The sequence below is a fragment of the Eumetopias jubatus genome, unplaced genomic scaffold, assembly GCF_037043125.1.
Source record: "Eumetopias jubatus isolate StellerSeaLion01/CBP00866 unplaced genomic scaffold, mEumJub1_p1.0 scaffold_8, whole genome shotgun sequence".
Lineage (NCBI taxonomy): Eukaryota > Metazoa > Chordata > Mammalia > Carnivora > Otariidae > Eumetopias > Eumetopias jubatus.
The window spans coordinates 89,856,133-89,874,958 of NW_028274814.1; the positions used below are offsets into that span (position 1 = coordinate 89,856,133).

The 18,826-nt window shown below is 33.6% G+C and overlaps 1 protein-coding gene across 3 annotated transcripts in view; it reads left to right on the forward strand.

The window, feature by feature from the left end:
* MON2 (MON2 regulator of endosome-to-Golgi trafficking) overlaps window positions 1–18,822 on the forward strand; it is a 102,530-nt gene extending 83,708 nt beyond the window's left edge. For all 3 annotated transcript variants that reach the window (XM_028110836.2, XM_028110837.2, XM_088025264.1), the window contains 5 exons: window positions 4,691–4,751; window positions 5,941–6,064; window positions 8,990–9,197; window positions 11,857–11,939; window positions 17,774–18,822. In XM_028110836.2, coding sequence (XP_027966637.1) covers window positions 4,691–4,751; window positions 5,941–6,064; window positions 8,990–9,197; window positions 11,857–11,939; window positions 17,774–17,937 — 640 coding nt within the window. In that variant the 3' untranslated portion in view covers window positions 17,938–18,822. The remainder of the gene's footprint in view (window positions 1–4,690; window positions 4,752–5,940; window positions 6,065–8,989; window positions 9,198–11,856; window positions 11,940–17,773) is intronic.
* Window positions 18,823–18,826: the final 4 nt, after the last annotated feature.

Consider the following 18,826-nt stretch of genomic DNA (forward strand, 5'->3'; position numbering starts at 1 on the left):
TCCGTTGCCTGAAATCACTATGTTAATTTGTATGAATCAAAGAGGTTTAGAAATTTATACTTTTCTCTTTCTTTCCCAGTTATCTGTATATGCATGTTGCTTTATTAATACAAGCTTTTAAATTGGGTTTTTTTGGCAATGAGTAAAACTTCTTTAAGAATTTCTTTTCCTGGGGCACCTGGGTGGCTCAGTTGGTTAAGCAGCTTCCTTAGGCTCAGGTCATGATCCTGGAGTCCCACTATCAAGTCCCTCATTGGGCTCCCTGCTCGGTAGGGGGCTTGTGTGCTCTCTCTCTCTCGCTCTCACTCTCAAATAAATAAAATCTTAAAAAACAATTTCTTTTACTGTGGCTGAGTCTTTCCACCATCTTACTTATTCTCAAGTTTCTTGTTGAATATTCTTATTTTATTAAATTCAGTTTAATGAAATAATTTTTGTGTGTTTGTGTGCAGGAAAGTAGAAAATGAAATCAAAGTCTTAATAATAGATACTGTACATCTTATGTCATTTTGTATTAATGCAGCCGTACTATAATTTCATTGCAGTCTTTTGCCCGACTATGGCCCTATTTACATTAAAGGTTTGAGTGTATTTGGTATGTTGAAAAATCATATTGCTTACGAAGCAGCCATTATAGTGCACTGACTCAGGAGCTGGGCCACCTGGATTCAAATCCCAACAGTTACTTTGTAACTGAGATCTTCTCATCTGTTAAGTAGGAGTGATAATGCTACCTAACTCATAGGGTTATTATGAGGATTAAGTCACTTAAAATAAGTGACTGCTAGAGTATTATGTCATTTATTTTTATTTTTTGAGAGAGAGTAGGTTTGGAAGGGCAGAAGGAGAGGGTGAGAGAGAATCTTAAGCAGGCTCCATGCCCAGTGTGAAGCCCAATGAGGGGCTCTATCTCACAACCCTGAGCTCATGACCTGAGCCGAAATCAAGAATTGGACGCTTAACTGACTTGGCTACCCAAGCACCCAAGTATTACTGCTTAGAGTAGTACCTGGCACATGAGTGCTTTTAAAATGCTTGCTACCATTTTTTATTATCCTCATTTATTGTTATTTCTTTTCCTTAAGAGAAAGTGATATTGTCCATATCCTTTCCCATGAAACAGCCATATTTTAAACCAGAATTTTAAAGACCCAAGCTCTAAATAGCTGGGAGTAGAAATTTACTTCTAAATTTGGAATTGCTTATAATGGGTAGAAAATAATAAAGGTACTAAATTCTGCTGTCAGTAACACAGAATTAGCATTCTAAGTTGTGATTATTCTAGTTACAGATTTAAGCCTTCTGCTATCCTATATTGAGTCAGGAGACCCATGACCTACTTTGTGGACTCTGCTACCTCCTTTCTCCTTGAACTGGTTGTTTCCCTTCAGTAGGCATCGTTTTCTCTTAATTATAAGATGAAATGAATTGATTAGTTGTAAAGGTCCACTAGTTTATATATTTTGACTTAAATTTTTCATCAATGTGAAAACAGCTAAGATGGATAAAGCCAGTGCAAAAATATTTTAAGGCTCAAATTGAAAGCTTTCATTAGTTAGTTGAAGTTAAAAATGCAGGGCTCATGAAGAGAACTTAAAAATTATGCGTATTTTTAGTTTCATGAGAAGGCTTTGTTTTTTGTTTTCCAAATAATTGATTACTTTGGAAATCACAAAATTTTATTTGATGTCACATATATACTTGTTCTATAACTGATATCCATCACTAGTATTTGAATAGTAAGGTGGTGTTTCAGAATGTTGCTTGAAGTAACAAGACTTAGGTTTTTAAATATTTGGGTATATTTTATGTTGGAACATTTATAAATCCTTTAACTTAATTAATATATACTCTAAGACTCTGTGAATAACCATGCCTTTCTCTGATATTTCTTAGCTTTTTTTTTGGTTTGTAAGCTGTTTTGGCAAGGCAGTATAATAACAGAGATATAAATAAAACCAAAATTATCTAGAAGAAAACAAAGGCTTTGGACATTATTGAGGACTATGATAAGTAAATACTTTAAATGAGAAAAAGAAAAAACATGATTAAAGATGAAAAACATAAACACTGTGATCTGGTAGACACTTGGGGTTTATTAGGAATTCATTCAGTCATCCTTAGAGTACTGAAACATGGTTTTTATCCTGTAGAATACACTTGGGCTAGTGTGAGAATTCATACAGTTAATGGTCAGTGGACTTTAAGTTTAAAATCCCTAAGTAGTACCTAAAAGAAATCAGATGAAACATATTCACACAAAAACTTATTCAGTAATGTTCATAGCAGTATTTTTCATAATAGCTAAAAATGAAAACAATCCAAATGTTTATCAGCTGTTGAGTGGATAAATTAAATGTGGTATATCCATAGAATAGAATGAATATTCAGCCATAAAAAAGGGATAAAATACTGATACATGCATGCTACAATATAGATGAATCTTGAAGATGTTATGCTAAGTGAAAGAAACCAGACACGAAAGGCCATATATCGTATGGTCTCATTTATATAGTATATCCAGAGTAGGCAAATGCATAGAGACAGAAAGTAGATTAATGGCCACAGGTGGGAGGAGGAGACAATGAGGAGTGACTGCAAAAAGTACAGAATGTCTTTCAGGAGTGATGAAAATATTCTGGAATTAGAAGTGGCACAACTTTGTGAATATACTAAAAAGCACTGAATTATACACTTTAAAAAGGTGAATTTTATGGTATATGAAATTGTATCTCAATACATTTTTTAATGTACCATGCAGAGAGAACTGAAAAAAAAACAAATAACACTTTATCAGTTTGAAGGCTCTTTTATTTCAAATAAAGATTCGTAAAAATAATTTTTAAAAAAATCACTAACTTACAAACCTCAATCTTAGAGAATTTAAGGATCTTATATGGCCCATTTCTACCTGCAATATTGACAGTCTCTACTTATAATTTATAGGTAAACTGTGTTAATCATCAGTGTTTTTTGATATGCGCAAAGTGTTTAGTAAGGATACTAACTCTAAGTTAAATAACAGTTTGGGTTTTAAGATCAGAAATACTTAACCTATGCACGATCGAATAATTTCCCAATTTTATTGATCACTGGGATTAGGAGTAATGAACTTTTTAGTTTCTGACTTTGTGTGCTACCCTCTTTCCTCATTATAAAATATTTTAAAAATCCATTTAAGTGTTTCTGATATATGATCCCATTAACATTAATATTATTAGTGTCTGTTCCTAACAATGCTTTTTTTAAATTGGTAGTCAGCCCATCCTTAGTTACCTCCACCATCATCAGAATTTTTTTGTATCAATGAATACTTACATTACTTGATTATAAATTAGAATTAAACATAGAGATACAGATAGGATCTGTGAAGCTACTTGAGTAGTAGTGGTTATGAAATTCTCACCACTGGTGCAAATTTGGGTACATGTCTTTAAATTTTTTTCCTGTAGTTTACTACTACCAGATTATAGAGTTAGGCTAGGACTTGCATACCAGAATGCAAGTTTCATGCAACAGGGACTGGGTCCATCTTATTCACAGCTGGATCTTGTATAGTGCCTGATACAGAGTATTTGGTACTCAGTAAATATTTGTTGCATGAAAATATCTGAGTCAAACAAAAAAGATCTGGTACCCATACTAGAGAGAGAGAGAGAGAGAGAGAGAGAGAGAGAGTGTGTGTGTGTGTGTATTCAACCAAATAATACCAAATAAAGTAAAAATAGCCCTAGATATAAAAGGGTACACTATATCTCTAATCCTAAATATGATAACGCTATTTTTACATTTACAACATGAAAGAGAAGAATTTAAGCTCAAATATCAGTCAAGTTTAAGGTCAAATTCTGACTTTGTCATTTGCTTACAGTACATTCTTGGTCATATTACTAGCATTTGAAGCCTCAGTTTCTTCTTCTGTCAATTACATGAGGATAAATACTACATGTGGTTACTGTGCAATCATAGGAGGTAATACAAATAAAGCTTTTAGTACATTGGCTGGCTCTGTAATTCTAGCTGTTATTATTATTGTAATAATCATTAACATCTGATTCTCAGCTGTTTATAAGTAGTTAATATTTCACTGTTTCGTAAGTTTAATACCATTTTACTGTCATTCTTATTAAGAGTCACATGGTTTAGAATTCACCTTGGTTCTCAGAATGTTGATTTCCACTGATCTTGCTGGAACAATTTTCTGCCCCCCCCCCTTTTTTTTAGATGTTCCCTTTTTTATTGTAAAGATCTTTAATATATTGTGTTTATTATAAATTAGTGATTAATGGGCAGTCTCTGAGTGAATAGTTCAGCAGATGACCAAGACACTCTTAAGTCACTGGCAATATAAGTGAATTCAGGTACCGTCACAATGGTAATTTTTGTTGTTACTGCAGATGATAGTAATATCCTCACTTTTTATTGTTTTTTCATTCATTAGTACTTTGAAAGGAGTTTAGTTTTACAGATTTAATAGTTCAGGATTCGACCAAGCATTTTTGTAGCTAGAAGTTCATGTTTGTAATTAGTTTAGTCACTTACACTGATAACCTTAATTAAAAATACTGTTCTTTTAAATAAATGGTTATGTTTAACCTGGGTGAGAAAACACTTTTTGTCATTTGAATACTGTTTATTTTCAGGGAACATTTTACCTTTTAAAAATCAAGTGTTTTGTTTATTTTTTTAGCATACCTCCAGATAATCTCTCTATTCAAGAATTTCAAAGAAATGAAAGTATTGATGTTGAGGTGAGGAAACTATTTAAAACATTTTCCCATAACCATTTGTGCAAACCAAATAGTAGAAATGTTGAAACTATAAAATTGCTAAGAGAAAAAGTAAAGTAATAGGTTTAAGATTGAACCTAAAAGCAGTAAAACTCTCACAAAGATTAAAGGTTAGTTTTGAAAGCACTGACATGATTTCCTTATATTTGTTAGCTTTTAGTCTAAATACTCAGTTGTATCCATTTAATAATTTAAGAAAGCAGTTGATTCAGTAAAATCTATTGGTTATTGAGCATGTTTGAGAGTTTGCTCTATAGTTTGGCAAACCAAGTGTTGTGGTTCAAAGTAATAAGTTGTTTAGAATTTTTTTTTAAGTAGGCTCTATGCCCAACATGGGGCTTGAACTCATGACCCTGAGATCAAGTGTCACACAGTCTTCTGACTGAGCCAGCCAGGCACCCCTAGATTTCCGTTTTTAACCAGAAGTAGATAGAGCCTCCAGAACTCTGGAGGCACATAATGAGTGTTTTTTAAAGAATATATTTTTTTGATTGTAAATGGAATTTAAAGAAGTAGTTTTTTGGTTATGGGATTTTTGTTGGGGAAGGTGTTTTGATGATTTTCCTTTAAGTGGGATAAAGGATCTTTTAAGTAAATCAAATAAGTAAACTACTTTAAAGTATACATGAAAAGTATATGCATCATGTACATATAAAATACTGCCTTTTGTCCATTAGTGTTTTTCTTCTTTTTCTTCAAAGGGCAAAATAACACATCATATATTAGAAATGAGCTATTTAGCAAACATGGATATAACTTTACTTTCTCTTTTGGCTTGTTTACAGTTCTAAAAAGGTGATTTAACTTTTATTCTTAATTCTGTTTCGGATATTTTACTCTAACATGGATACATTTCATATAAGATCAACATATATTAAAATGGTTGCATAGTAGACAGTTGATAGGACGGACTGTTTTGTAATTGACTATTAAAAAATAAAATAAATTTATTGTTATTATTACTAAGACAGATGAAGGAAGTAGGCTACTCATCCTGTATGTTAACATTAAAATATTTATGTATTTAATTAAGGAAGATTCTTAATCGATTTTCTTTTAAATAAAATTTAGATTTTACTGTAGAAATTGTCATTTGAGTTGGTCTTTTTCAAGAAGAAAAATGCATTTGAGTTTGCCTCTTTTGTTTTAGGTAGTTCAGCTTATCAGCACTGAGATACTACCTTATGCCAATTTTATTCCTAAGGAATTTGTTGGTCAGATAATGACTATGCTTAATAAGGGCTCAATACATTCTCAGTCATCTTCATTTACAGGTACGTTATTTTAATGATTTATTAAAAATGTTAGTAAGTATTGAAGTACTTTGGAAGAAGCTGATTGTAGCAATGTTTAGTCCTGTGATTTTGGTAAAATGTAAACTGGAGAATAGTAGGGTAAATTTTAAGAATGTAATAGAATGTTAAGTTTTATGAGGGGAAAATGTGGTGAATATTCTGTGAATTATGTGTTATGAATTCAATTGCAGAACACTTAGGAAATCTGCCTAAGTCACTGTTGGCTGACACAAGTTAACGGTTTTGTGAAGTCATGGATTATTGGGAAATAATGAGTTTATATTCTGCCACCTAGCAGTTGGCTAACTTCTTTGAGTCTCAGTTTTATCATCTGTGAAATGAAGATATTAATATCAATCACTCAGAGTTAGAAATTGCAGTTAGTCAATTAAAACAAATAGATGCCTTAACATTTGTTAATGGAACTAAAGTTAGTAAATTCTTACTATGTGCAGGGTATTATGCTAGAATGTTACCTCTTTCCTCACAGTATTTCTATGAGGATAGTTTCCACCATATTGCAGAGGGGAAATGGGTTGAGAAAGGTTGGAAAAATTATCCATAATCTAAATGCTGGAAGCCAAATTCATCCTTAAGAAGAACTCCATGCTTCTTTTCATTTTATCATGCTACCTTACTGGGAGATAGTACTTAAATTGCTTTTTGCTATTATTTCTCTTTTTCTAAACCTGTGCTTAACTGTTAAATATAATTGTAGTATCATAACGTGATTTTCTCTGAGATGATTAAAAAAGTATAAATTTGTGCCATGCATATCCTTAATCCCCAGAATTTACCAGAGCCATGACTAACTTCTGAACTGTGCTGAACACTTTCTGTGTACAGTTTGGCCACTAGATGTCTCTCATACTGCTTACTTCACAAACTACAGTAGTTCTTTTCTCAGCCCAGTGGTAAAATGATAAAAGTGATCTGATAAAAGTGCAGATTGCACGAACATAAAAATCTCAGAAAAAAAAATTAAATCCTACTTATGTTAATATAGTCAACTTTTTATTATTAAGAGTATATAAAAATGTCTAGATACATTTTTATAAAAAGGAATTTACGAACAATATTTATAATCAGATGTAAATATTTTAAGCTAAATAAGAACTACTGAATGGCCATGTATACTTTTTCAAGCAGTTTCTGATGATACCTCTTGCCATTTATAGTACTAAGTATACCAAGATAAGGAAGGTACATGGACCTTCTTTGCTATAGGACACAAACTTCTCAGTTTGAACTTGGAGGGCTTTTTAAAATGTATATATAGAGTTGGTCCGTGCTAAACTGGACCAACCTATAAAGACTTAGGTTCCAGTCATCATTTTTGGTCCACCACTCTTAAGTATGGCCTGATAGCCAAAGCTTTCAGAGAAAATCTTCCAACACAAAAGAGAAAAATCAAAACAAATGAAGAGGGAGTAAAAGAAACTCAGAGGAAACGTAAATTCAGGGCCACAGAAACATTCTGTCCCCAAAAGCACAATTATAATTAGGATCTTCAAAGGGATAAAAGATTTTATATCCATGAAACAGAAAATGCTATTAAGAAGGAACAATCATTACAAGAAAGAGTTCATAGAAACTAAAAATGTGATCACTGAAATAACAAGTCCAGTGAAGGGTTGCAAGAAAATATAAGGAAATAACCCCAAAAGCAGAGAAAGACAAAATAGCACTGTGACAAGAAAGAAAGAAAATGAATCGAAGAGGTCTAACATCTGACAATGGGTCTTCCAGAAAGAAAATATAGAGCAAAGCTAAAAGGAAATTATCAAAGACATAAACCAAAGAAATCAGTCTCCAGATTAAAAATGGTCACTCAGTAACCAGGACAGTGAAAGAAAAAAGATCCACAAGAAGATCCACAAATTTCATGTTGTCATGAAATTTCAGAGTACTTGGGCTAAAGAGAAGATTTTACAAGATTTCAGAAAGAAGAGAAAAAAGGCCAACACAAAAGAATTTTGTCAAGATGATACTGGACTTCTCAGTAGCAGCATTGGATGCTAACAGACATTGATGCAGTGGTTTCAGAGTTATAATTGGAAAGGATTTTTAACATGGAGTTTCATACGTAGGCCCACCGTTGTCAGAGTATAAGCATAGGTGGTAGTTCTCAAATGTCAGCATGCATTATAATCACCTGCAAGGGCAGGCTATTGCTGGGCTGTATGCTCTGAGCTTCTGATTAAGTAGGTCTAGGGTGGGACATGAGAATTTGCATTTCTAACGAGTTCTCTGGTGATGCTGATGCTGCTAGGTACTGCTCTTTGAGTACCACAGAAAAGTAATGACATTTTCAGAAGTGAAGTTCTGAGAAATTTTACTTCCTAGTCAGTCTTTCTCAGGTACTCCAGAATGTGCTCCATGAAAACAAAGGAGTAAACCAAAGAAACAGAAGGCATGGATCTAGGAAGTGGGGTAGAAAACAAGAGAGAATAAAAACAATTCTGAGGGTGTGGCAAAGACTAGTTCGAGGATATAGCTGGACAGTAGGTCCAGAGAGCAGCTAGTCCACACTAGAGCAGAGATCTCTGGCTCTGGGAAAGATGTTGCCAAGAAGAAGAAAGAAAGGGAGGGAGGGAGGAAGAAGGAAGAAAGAGTATTGCAAGTATGCCCTTGTGGAAGACTATTGAGAAGTATTTTATAGTGCTGTCAAAGGGTATAAAAAGACAAAGATGAGAGAAATATTATGTAGAAATGATGAGAGCGGACAGTCCCGCCTTGTTTTTGATCTTGCAAGGGGGAAAATTGCTATATATATGCTGTTAGCTATAAGTTTTTCATAGATGTCTTTCATCAATTGAATTTCCTTCCATTGGCTAAGAGTCATTACCATTAAGGTTATTAATTTAACCTTTTGTTAACCATTAAAAATTATTAATTTTACAGAAGCAGAGATTGATATTCGTTTGAGAGAGGAATTTTCTAAAATGTGTTTTGAAACATTGCTCCAGTTTTCCTTCAGTAACAAAGTCACAACACCTCAAGAAGGCTACATCTCACGAATGGCACTCTCAGTGCTTTTAAAGAGATCTCAAGATGTGCTTCATCGTTATATAGAGGATGAAAGATTAAGTGGTAAATGCCCTCTTCCAAGGTATAAATTTTATTTTATAGATGAAGGAAATATGTTCTCATAGTTACTACTAATAAAAAAGCTCTAAGCATCAAGTTGTTTTTATAAGTGATTTGAAGAATGTAACCTGAAGCTGTTTATAATTTTATTCATTTTATACAGTGTAAATATTCATAAGTTTTGCTGCAGATATATTAGTGTATTTTATTATGGGGTGCTCTTTCAGACTCCTTATGGAGGGTAAGTAATATATATGTACCAAATTTCCTTTTTGGATTTAAAAGAAAATTTTGAATTCTAAAATATATTGTCTTAAGGATTTCTGGATAAGGACTTGTGGATCCGTATGAGCATATGAGTGTGAATCTCTCTAGAGAGAAAATAATAGATAAATCATACTCTAGGAACTTCCTAGTTTGTTTTACAGTTATTTTTAGATTTCTCTATAAGTCAGCTAGCCATGTCTTAGATCTTCTTTTCATCTGATTTGCTTAATTAAGCCCTTGTTCCTAAACTAATTTGCTTACCATTTGGTCAAGCTGTGTCATAGAATGGACTCTAGGCCTTTCTGCTAAGCTAAGACTAATTAAAGTTGGGGTAGAAATCAGAATTCATCAAAAATGCAATCATAAATTAGCATTATGTCACCAATCTATTTTTTAATGTGGGAATTAGAGTTGAAGGCAAAACAAATGAAACAAAATAATGTTGGAAGACAAAGTTGTTAAAGTAGGGAGAGAGTTACGAAAATCATTATGGGTTCCATCTCATATAAGGTAGTATTGGAGAGGTAAATCACCAGCCCTAAACCTTTGTGTACATTCTTATTTACATAATAAAATTTTGGAGTGAGAATTGACTTGTCAGAATATAAAGACATTCTAAAAGCTTTTGATATGTATTACATACAAATTGCCTACCAGAGATTTTACCAATTTACATTCTCCTAGGAGTATATAAATGTCCTTTTCCTCAGTTTTTAAAATTATTTTAAAATTATTTGTCAGTTTATGATTTATTTTATCTTTTAAAATTTGATGAATGAAAAATAGTTACATAGTAGTTTGCTGTTGTTATTTTAATTATCAATGCTTATTAGTCATTTGTATTTCTATTTTGGGGGCCCAACTGTATTTTGAATTTCTAAAACATAAATTATACCTCCTCCTATTCAGATTTATATGCGAAAGTTCCAAAGACAGGTGTTGGTAATTTGGTTATGGGCATAATTGAAAATTGATTTATCAAAATTATCTCTGAAGTATACTCGGAAAAGCAGTAATAAAGTTGTTTTGCTTGGAATATTTTAATTTATTAGATTATAACATTATTTGATTTCAGAAAGCAATTTTTCCTTTTTTTATGTTTTTAGCATTTATTGCTTTTAAAGTGAGTCTTACTTATAGTTGTCCTATAAAGTGTTATATCGTATCATCCTGTGTTTGACTCAGTATCATTACATTATTTTCTAAACTACATTGCAACACAATAAGATTCTTCTGTGCTTAAAAAGGGAGACTTGAAATATACTCTGTCATAGTATTAGAAAAATCTTTTTTGGGGGCACCTGGGTGGCTCAGTCGTTAAGCGTCTGCCTTCAGCTCAGGTCATGGTCCCAGGGTCCTGGGATCGAGTCCCACATCGGGCTCCCTGCTCCGCAGGAAGCCTGCTTCTCCCTCTCCCACTCTCCCTGCTTGTGTTCCTGCTCTTGCTCTCTCTGTCAAATAAAGAAAGAGAATCTTTAAAAAGAAGAAAAAAAAAATCTTTTTTGTAGAATGAAAACACAGATTCGTATCAGGCGTGAGGAGACTATGTAGGGAGAAAGAAGGGAAGCAAGCTACTCTTGTTGATCCTTCACTCCCAGGTTCGTTCTTCATTGCTAATGTCTCCAAATAGTACTGCCTTAGGATTAATTTTGAGCATGTTTCTTTTGTTGTATTAGAAAGTTAAATAAGTACTATTGTAATTTTTTCCCCACCCCAGCACTATTGTAAATTTTTTTAAAAAGATTATTTGAGAGAGAGAGTACAAGGGTGGGGGGGAGAGGGAGAGAGAGAGTCAACCAGACTGCGCTGAGCTCAGAGACCAGCACGAGCTTGACCTCATGACCCTGAGATCATGACCTCATGATCCTGAAGTCATAACCCTGAGATCACAATGAGGCGGAAACCAAGTGTTGGACGCTTAACCAACTGTGCCACCCAGGCGTCCCTGTACTATTGTAATTTTAAATGTCCTTCTAACAGCATGATGAAATATATGCCAGGAGGTAGTAGTAGTCTTTATTTCCATTTAAATTTTGGCAAATCCTTTTTAGCACTAACTAGTTAAAAAGGAAAAAAAAACCACTTTTGTAGAGAAGCTATAAAAGCACGTATAAAATGTCTTAAATTTAAAGTTATGTGAAATATCTTACAAATAAATTTGGATTTGCCTGAATAGATGCCCCCCGTTTTGAAACTGATAACTTATGATAAGAATAACTCTAAATCTTATTTGTACACTGAAGTTCATATTAATAAAATAATTTTTCTTTTTAAGAATTTAAAACTAACATTAACTTTGCATTGTATTGTGTCCAGTATTTTTCCAAAGTACATCTACTTGTATAAACCTAGTAAAAAACGCACATGGCATATCTTAAAATCCTGATGGAAATAATTTCCCATCTCTTTTTTAGGCAACAAGTAACAGAAATCATATTTGTTTTAAAAGCAGTCAGTACTCTCATTGATTCACTTAAGAAAACTCAGCCTGAGAATGGTAAGTGCTTAGAAACTCAGTTATTCTAAACTCATAGCATTTATGTTCTATTTCTGATGTACTTCTCTATTATTAAGTTAACTAAATTTTAGGAACATAATAGCTATTAGACTTTCTTTTTTCCAGTCCTTATGACAGCAAAGAATCAAGTCCATTAAGATGTCAATTAAGTAAAATTAATTTGTAATGTTTCAGCTTCTTTATGTTAAATAACAGTTTGGCTTTTTTTTTTTTAAGTTGGTCTGAATTCAGGATGTTGCATGGATAATTCACAGTTCATATATTTTTAGTGTAGAACATCACTGAGATTTTGGGTTGGTGTAGGCTTCCATCCTGTGTGTGTACTGAATTACAGTGTAAGTATAAACTGTACAACTTTGAATCATTTTATAGCTTTACCTCATTTGTTTCCCCTTTCTGTAACTCATCCCTCTTCTGTCCATTCTTTGTTATTGCCAGAAATGATCTTTCCAAAAGTGCAGCTTTGATCATTCATTTTCCCGTCTTTGTAAAACAAAAAATTTTCATTAACTTTACCTACCAAATGCAAAGAGTACTGTTGTCAGACCACATTAGATTTATGGTTTATTTCCACTAGACATCATTTTTCCTATTTTCCCACCAAACTTAAATTCTCAGTCTACCCAAGTATTCCCAACCTTTTGCTTATTTCACTCTCCTGCCTCCATCTACCTGGTTCAAATAGCACTCCACTTTTAAGCCTTGTTTTTAATCCTTAATGGTGAGTGGTTTCTCTTTACTGAACTCATAGCTGTTTTATGTGTACCTTTGTCTTAAAGCACTCCACGTGTGTTATAGTGGCACACATACATGGCTCAGTTCTTTAACTTGTAAACTTCTTGAGAGGCTTTTGGGACCATGTTCTTCTCTATTTTGAATCTTCCGCATTGCAATGCAAAGTGGTTGGTTCGAGGACAGGATAAAGAGCTGGCACCAGAATATGAGTTAATTGTGTCACTGAACACAGTGGTTCAGTTGACATTTTTTATACAACAAGCCTTTGTTAAAGAAGGAGTGTGTTGATTTATATTCTGGCCCAAGCACCTCAGCACACTGGCACTTTAAGCAGCATTACTTTTAATACCCAAGAAGGAGGTTCCTAATAAATGCCTTATAAATGAGTCCTAGGATATTTGTTCCTGGCAGTTATTATATAATAAAAGTAAATACATATTTTTCTGTTTTCAAAATTTACCTTTGGCCTAGAAAGGAGCACTAACTAAGGAGCAATAGATTTGTATTTATTCAATCCAAAGGAGGGGGTAGAATTTGTAAGAAAATTGTGGGAGCAATATTCTGACTTCATCCCATCAAATTCAAATTTGAGTTGTCTTAAAAAATGTTCTGGTTGATCTTTCAGAGAGGGAAACCATGCATTAACTTCCTAGTGACCAGTAAAATCTTTATTAGATCATAGGATAGAATTGGATTCTTAAAAATATATTTAAGACTTAAACAGGAAATTCTCCAATTCCCATGTTATTGCTATAGATGTATTAAATATAACCAGTGTATTTCGATGCATAGTGCTTGCATTATTTTGTAGGAGGTTAAGACAGCTGTCAAGAATTTAAGCAGAATTTGTCAGTAACTTTTTTTTACCCTTCCTTTCCTTTCCCTTTCCTTTCCTCTTTCTTTCTTTCTTTCTCTTTCTTTTCTTTCTTTCTTTTTCTTTTTTTTTTTTACAAAGCCAGTGGGCCATGAATAGGGCAGTTCAGTAATGATAGATGATTTAACTTATTGTTAAAAATTGTCTAAGAGACTTTGAATTCTGGCTCTGGACATATGAAGTGAAAATTTGAATTAAATGTAACCATAAATGATGATGATGATATCGTAACGTATTAGAAACCCATGATAAGCTTCATTAAGAAACAGGAAAAAAAGGAGGTAACTTAGAAAAAGCCAGGTCTTTCCAGTGGAAATATGTTGGATTGCTCATAGCCAGTCCAAAATTAATTCAGGAGGATAGGTATAAGGTTTGGAACCAGTGTATACCCAACATTTGTTTAGGACATTTGTCATTTGTTTTAGGGCTTTCTAGGGGGAGAGAAGGCATTTGTTGGACTTATTTTTAATTTGGGGGAATTTTGTTTTTATTGTTTTATTTGATCTTTACTTTAAAATTTGATAGGTAGTAACCATATACATGGTTCAAATATTCAAAAACATAAAAAGACATACAGGGAAAAGTTTAAACATCATCTTTACCCTACTTTAGATCTGTCTAGTTCTTGACTCACCATAGGCAACCATTTTTATTAGTTTGTGGATCTTTCCATAAGTTTATTATGTAAATACAAAATATATACTCCAGTATGCCCCCAATTTTAAACATATTAATAGACCCACATTATATCTACTGTTCTGAATACTCTATTTTTTTCCACTTCATATAATAGGGAGATTCTTCCATATAATTGCATACAGTTTTTTCATTCCCTTTTGATAGGTAGTCCAAAGTGCCCACCAAGATATATAGTGGGTTTTTAAAACAATATTTTAATTTAAGAAATTTGAGTAACTTCCCCTGAGTTTAAGATGTGATCTTGGGGCGCCTGGGTGGCTCAGTTGGTTAAACCGCTGCCTTCAGTTCAGGTCATGATCCCAGGGTCCTGGGATCGAGCCCCACATCGGGCTCCCTGCTCATGCAGGAAGCCTGCTTCTCCCTCTGCCTTCCGCTCCCCCTGCTTGTGCTTTCTCCCTCTCTCTCTCTTGCTATCTCTCTCTGTGTGTCAAATAAATAAATAAAATCTTTAAAAAAAAAAAAGATGTGATCTTAGTGTATTTTTGTATTTTCCTGTAATAAACCAAGCATTAATTTTGTCAGTTGACTCTCCATCTGGGGCAATCTAGGTAGATTTCAATCTGTGTAACCTTTTTTTTAATAGTAAAATACACATAAAAATTTATAATCAGCCATTTTTAAGTGTACAGTTCAGTGGTATTAAATACATTCGTAATAGTGTACTACTATCAGCACCATCCATCTCCATAACTCTTTTCATCTTGTAGCTGGAAATCTAAACTTATTAAACAATAACTCCTATTCTCCACTTCTCCCAGCTTCTGGCAACCACCATTCTATTTTCTATCACTATGATTTTGACTACTCAGAGTATTTCATATAATTGAATCATATAGTATTTGTCTTTTTGTGACTGGCTTTTTTCACTTAGTATAATGTCATCATGGTTCATTCATATCATAGCATGTTGGAAAATTTCCTTTTTAAGACTGAATAATATTGCAGTGTGTGTGTGTGCATCTCATATTTTCCTTATCCATTCATCCATTGGTAGACACTTGGGTTGATTCCACATTTTAGCTATTGTAAATAATACCGCTATGAACATGTGTGTACAGAAATCTCTTCAAGATCCTGCTTTCAGTTCTTTGGAGAATATACCCAGAAGTAGAATTGCTGAATCATATGGTAATTTTATTTTTTATTTTTTTAATTTTTAAATTAAAATTTTTTTTATTTTTAAAGATTTTATTTATTCATTTGAGAGAGACAGAGACAGAGAGAGCACAAACAGGGGGAGAGGCAGAGGGAGAGGGAGAAGCATACTGCCTGCTGAACTGGGAGCCCAATGTGGGGCTCGATCCCAGGACCTGGAGGTCATGACCTGAGCTGAAGGCATATGCTTAACCATCTGAGCCACCTAGGTGCCCCTCTATTTTTTTATTTTTTGAGGAACCACTATATTATTTTCCACTGTGGCTGTACCATTTTACATTCCCACCATGAGTGAATAAGATTCTAATTTCTCCACATCTTCATGAATACTTGGGGTTTTTTTGTTTTTCCTTTTTGTTTTTGTTGATAGTGGCCATTTTAATGAGTAGGTAAGTCATATTGTTGTTTTGATTTGCATTTCCCTCATGATTAGCGATGTTGAGCATCTTTTCATGTGCATAATTGGCCATTTGTATCTCCTTTGGAGAAATGTGTATTCAAACCCTTTGCAGATTTTTTAATTGAGGGATTTGTTTTTTTATTGTTGTTGAAGCCTCTTTATCTGCACCTCTGTGGTCAGAAGCATCGATCAGAGCACAGATCCCTGAAATTTGGAGGATGGGGTCCTTTTTGCCCACCGTGGCCTTCTGCAAGCTGTGTGCTACTGCTCCAGGAACACGTGCACCTCTCCCAAACCACATGGCTAGGAGTGAGGGATGGGTAGCTGCTGCTGTGCTAAGACCTGAAATTGACCAAAATTAATCACAATATACTGTCCAAATCTACCTCAGGAAGTTGCAGGCCTTCAGTAGACTCCAGAGTTCCAAAATAGTTGCAGATTCTGCCAATGCAATTGTTGTCTAGGTGGGTAGACAAATTCCTAGTACTTCCTACTCTGCCATTTTTCTAGAATGCTCTCTGTGCAATCTTTTGTTAAATGATTCGTGGAAAGTTTCACAGACAACAGCTGGAGCAGACGGTTTAAAACTTCTTAGACTGGTGGTTTTTAAACTGTTTTCTGTCAAGCAGCACAGTTCTTTTTACAAATACAGATTTTACAAATCTGATATGGATTCCTAATATATACAGCTCTGACCTGACATTCTCTCCCTCACCATTACCCATCAGCTCCACTCCTACTCTGAGGAAGCCCCTGTTTGGGTGAAGTAGGGATTACATGAACAGGTCAACATTTCCCAAGATTAGTACTAAGCAATGAATATTAGTGATGTCAGTAGATATTGACTATGAAAACGTTCTATAACCAAATTAATTTTGGAAGTCCTGCATTAGATAAAGTTAAACCTCTTCTTTTACTCCAGGTTTTTAATAAATTCGTGTGAATTATGACTCCCCAAAAAGGAAGATAATATATATAATATGTGCCAAACTTACCTGAACATTATTTTTTATAAGAAGTATCTTGAAGAACACTAGTTTAAGAAACTTATTCCTTTATTCTCCAACAGAAGTTGAGATAAAGAGAAATTGGAGTGAAAAATAGAATTAAAGTTACTTATGTGTAATACAGTATTCTTTCATTTTTACTGTACTGCCTCCTAGATCTGAATTTTACTCCACAAAGTGTCATATACATACACAATCTAATGAAAATTTGTCAGCTGGTTTTATTTCATATTGTACTCTCAGCAATATGCACAGTACTTCCAGGAAAATAGAAATGTAATACGTGATCTCAGAGTGTAAGGAAATTATAAACTAATTGGGATATAACACTTTTGCCCATTCACCAAATAGCATTCAACTATACTAGTTGTCGGTGGTAGTGGTGAGGAACACAGACATGTTGTTCCCCACTGAAGTTTAAATGTAGTGATACACGTTACAAATTAGGAAGCAGTATAAGAGAAGAATGGATCTGTGTGGTCACTTGAAACTAAAATAAGAATCAAGGATGTTACTGGGAAAATCATTTAAACATTTATATTTTTAGCATACAACTGCATAAGAAATTGAGTTGTTTTCTAATTGTTCTTGAAATATATACTGCACTGTCTGGCACTTATACTGAAAATGACAAAAGTTTGAATTCCAGGTTACTTTGTCAGCTTCCAAGGCCTTCACAAATTAAAGTTATCATTTAAAGTGGACTTTATCAAATTTCTTGGTATTGATGGCTCTGCACACTGACCATATGTTTTTCCCTTGTATCTTATTAAATATTGTGGGAAATCTTCCAAAGATTTAAAAAAAAAGTACAGGCTTGTGGAATCTCCATATTTGGGGATTTTTTTCTTTGCCTTGTATTTAGAGGATTGTTTATGTTAATTGCATAATCTCTGCTATTTAAACCCACATGTTTTTGAGATTTTATACTTTTTAATTACAGTTGATGGAAATACCTGGGCACAAGTGATTGCTTTATACCCAACTTTAGTAGAATGCATCACCTGCTCATCTACAGAAGTCTGCTCTGCACTTAAAGAGGCACTAGTTCCTTTTAAGGATTTCATGCAACCACCAGCATCCAAAGTTCAAAATGGAGAATCTTGACCAGCTACAATAATTTTAAAGAAGAAAGCTATCTCAAGAATGTTTGATCCTCAGTGAGTCTTCTATGAGAAGGACATTTCTTACTATAAATAATTCTTGGCAGCTGGTGTTGGCCTCCTTTAAATTATACTTACCTGAGTTCAATAATTCATATTACAAGCTTACATGTCAACAAAGGCTCCTGAATGAGTAGCAGTGGAAGCCTTTAGTAAGTTAAGCTGATGGAGAGTTAATACTACATCATACCTGCTACTTTATCTTCAACTGGTGATTTAAAAGTGAGCTTATGTACAGTTTGTGGTGTATGTGTTAACGATGTACTTTTTAAAAAGAAAGAAAAGATATTTCATTCAGTCAGATTTATTAGGCTGGTGTTTTTGCACCCTTTTTCAAGTATAAAATTGTACTAAAATTTTATGCAAGATGGTACTGTAACATTCCATAATATCTATAACCAGCCTTTGTAAACAAAGGGAACTGATAAACTTGTGTGTATAATAAATGGTACAGTTCTGTATAAAATAGTTGCATTTATTATTTAAATTTTTAAAATATTGATAATGTTAAATGCTTGAAGCTGTATTTATTATTAATACAAAATTGATTGCTTACATTTTTACTTATAATTTGCCTTCTTAAGCAGCAGGTATGCTCACCATATGATCATGCAGTTATCTCAGTGCTTATTTTAAATGTATTCACCAGTGACTATTAAACATCTGATCAGAAAGGTCATGTGAACACAGCAGCAAATAGTTTATGATTTGCTGATTTTGCAACTTTGAAGTGTAGGTTATTAACTTAATACATTAGGAGATATTGTAGTGCTCTGAATCCATCATACCTCATTTCTTTAGATATCTTTCCCAGCTTTCACATAAATCTGTCT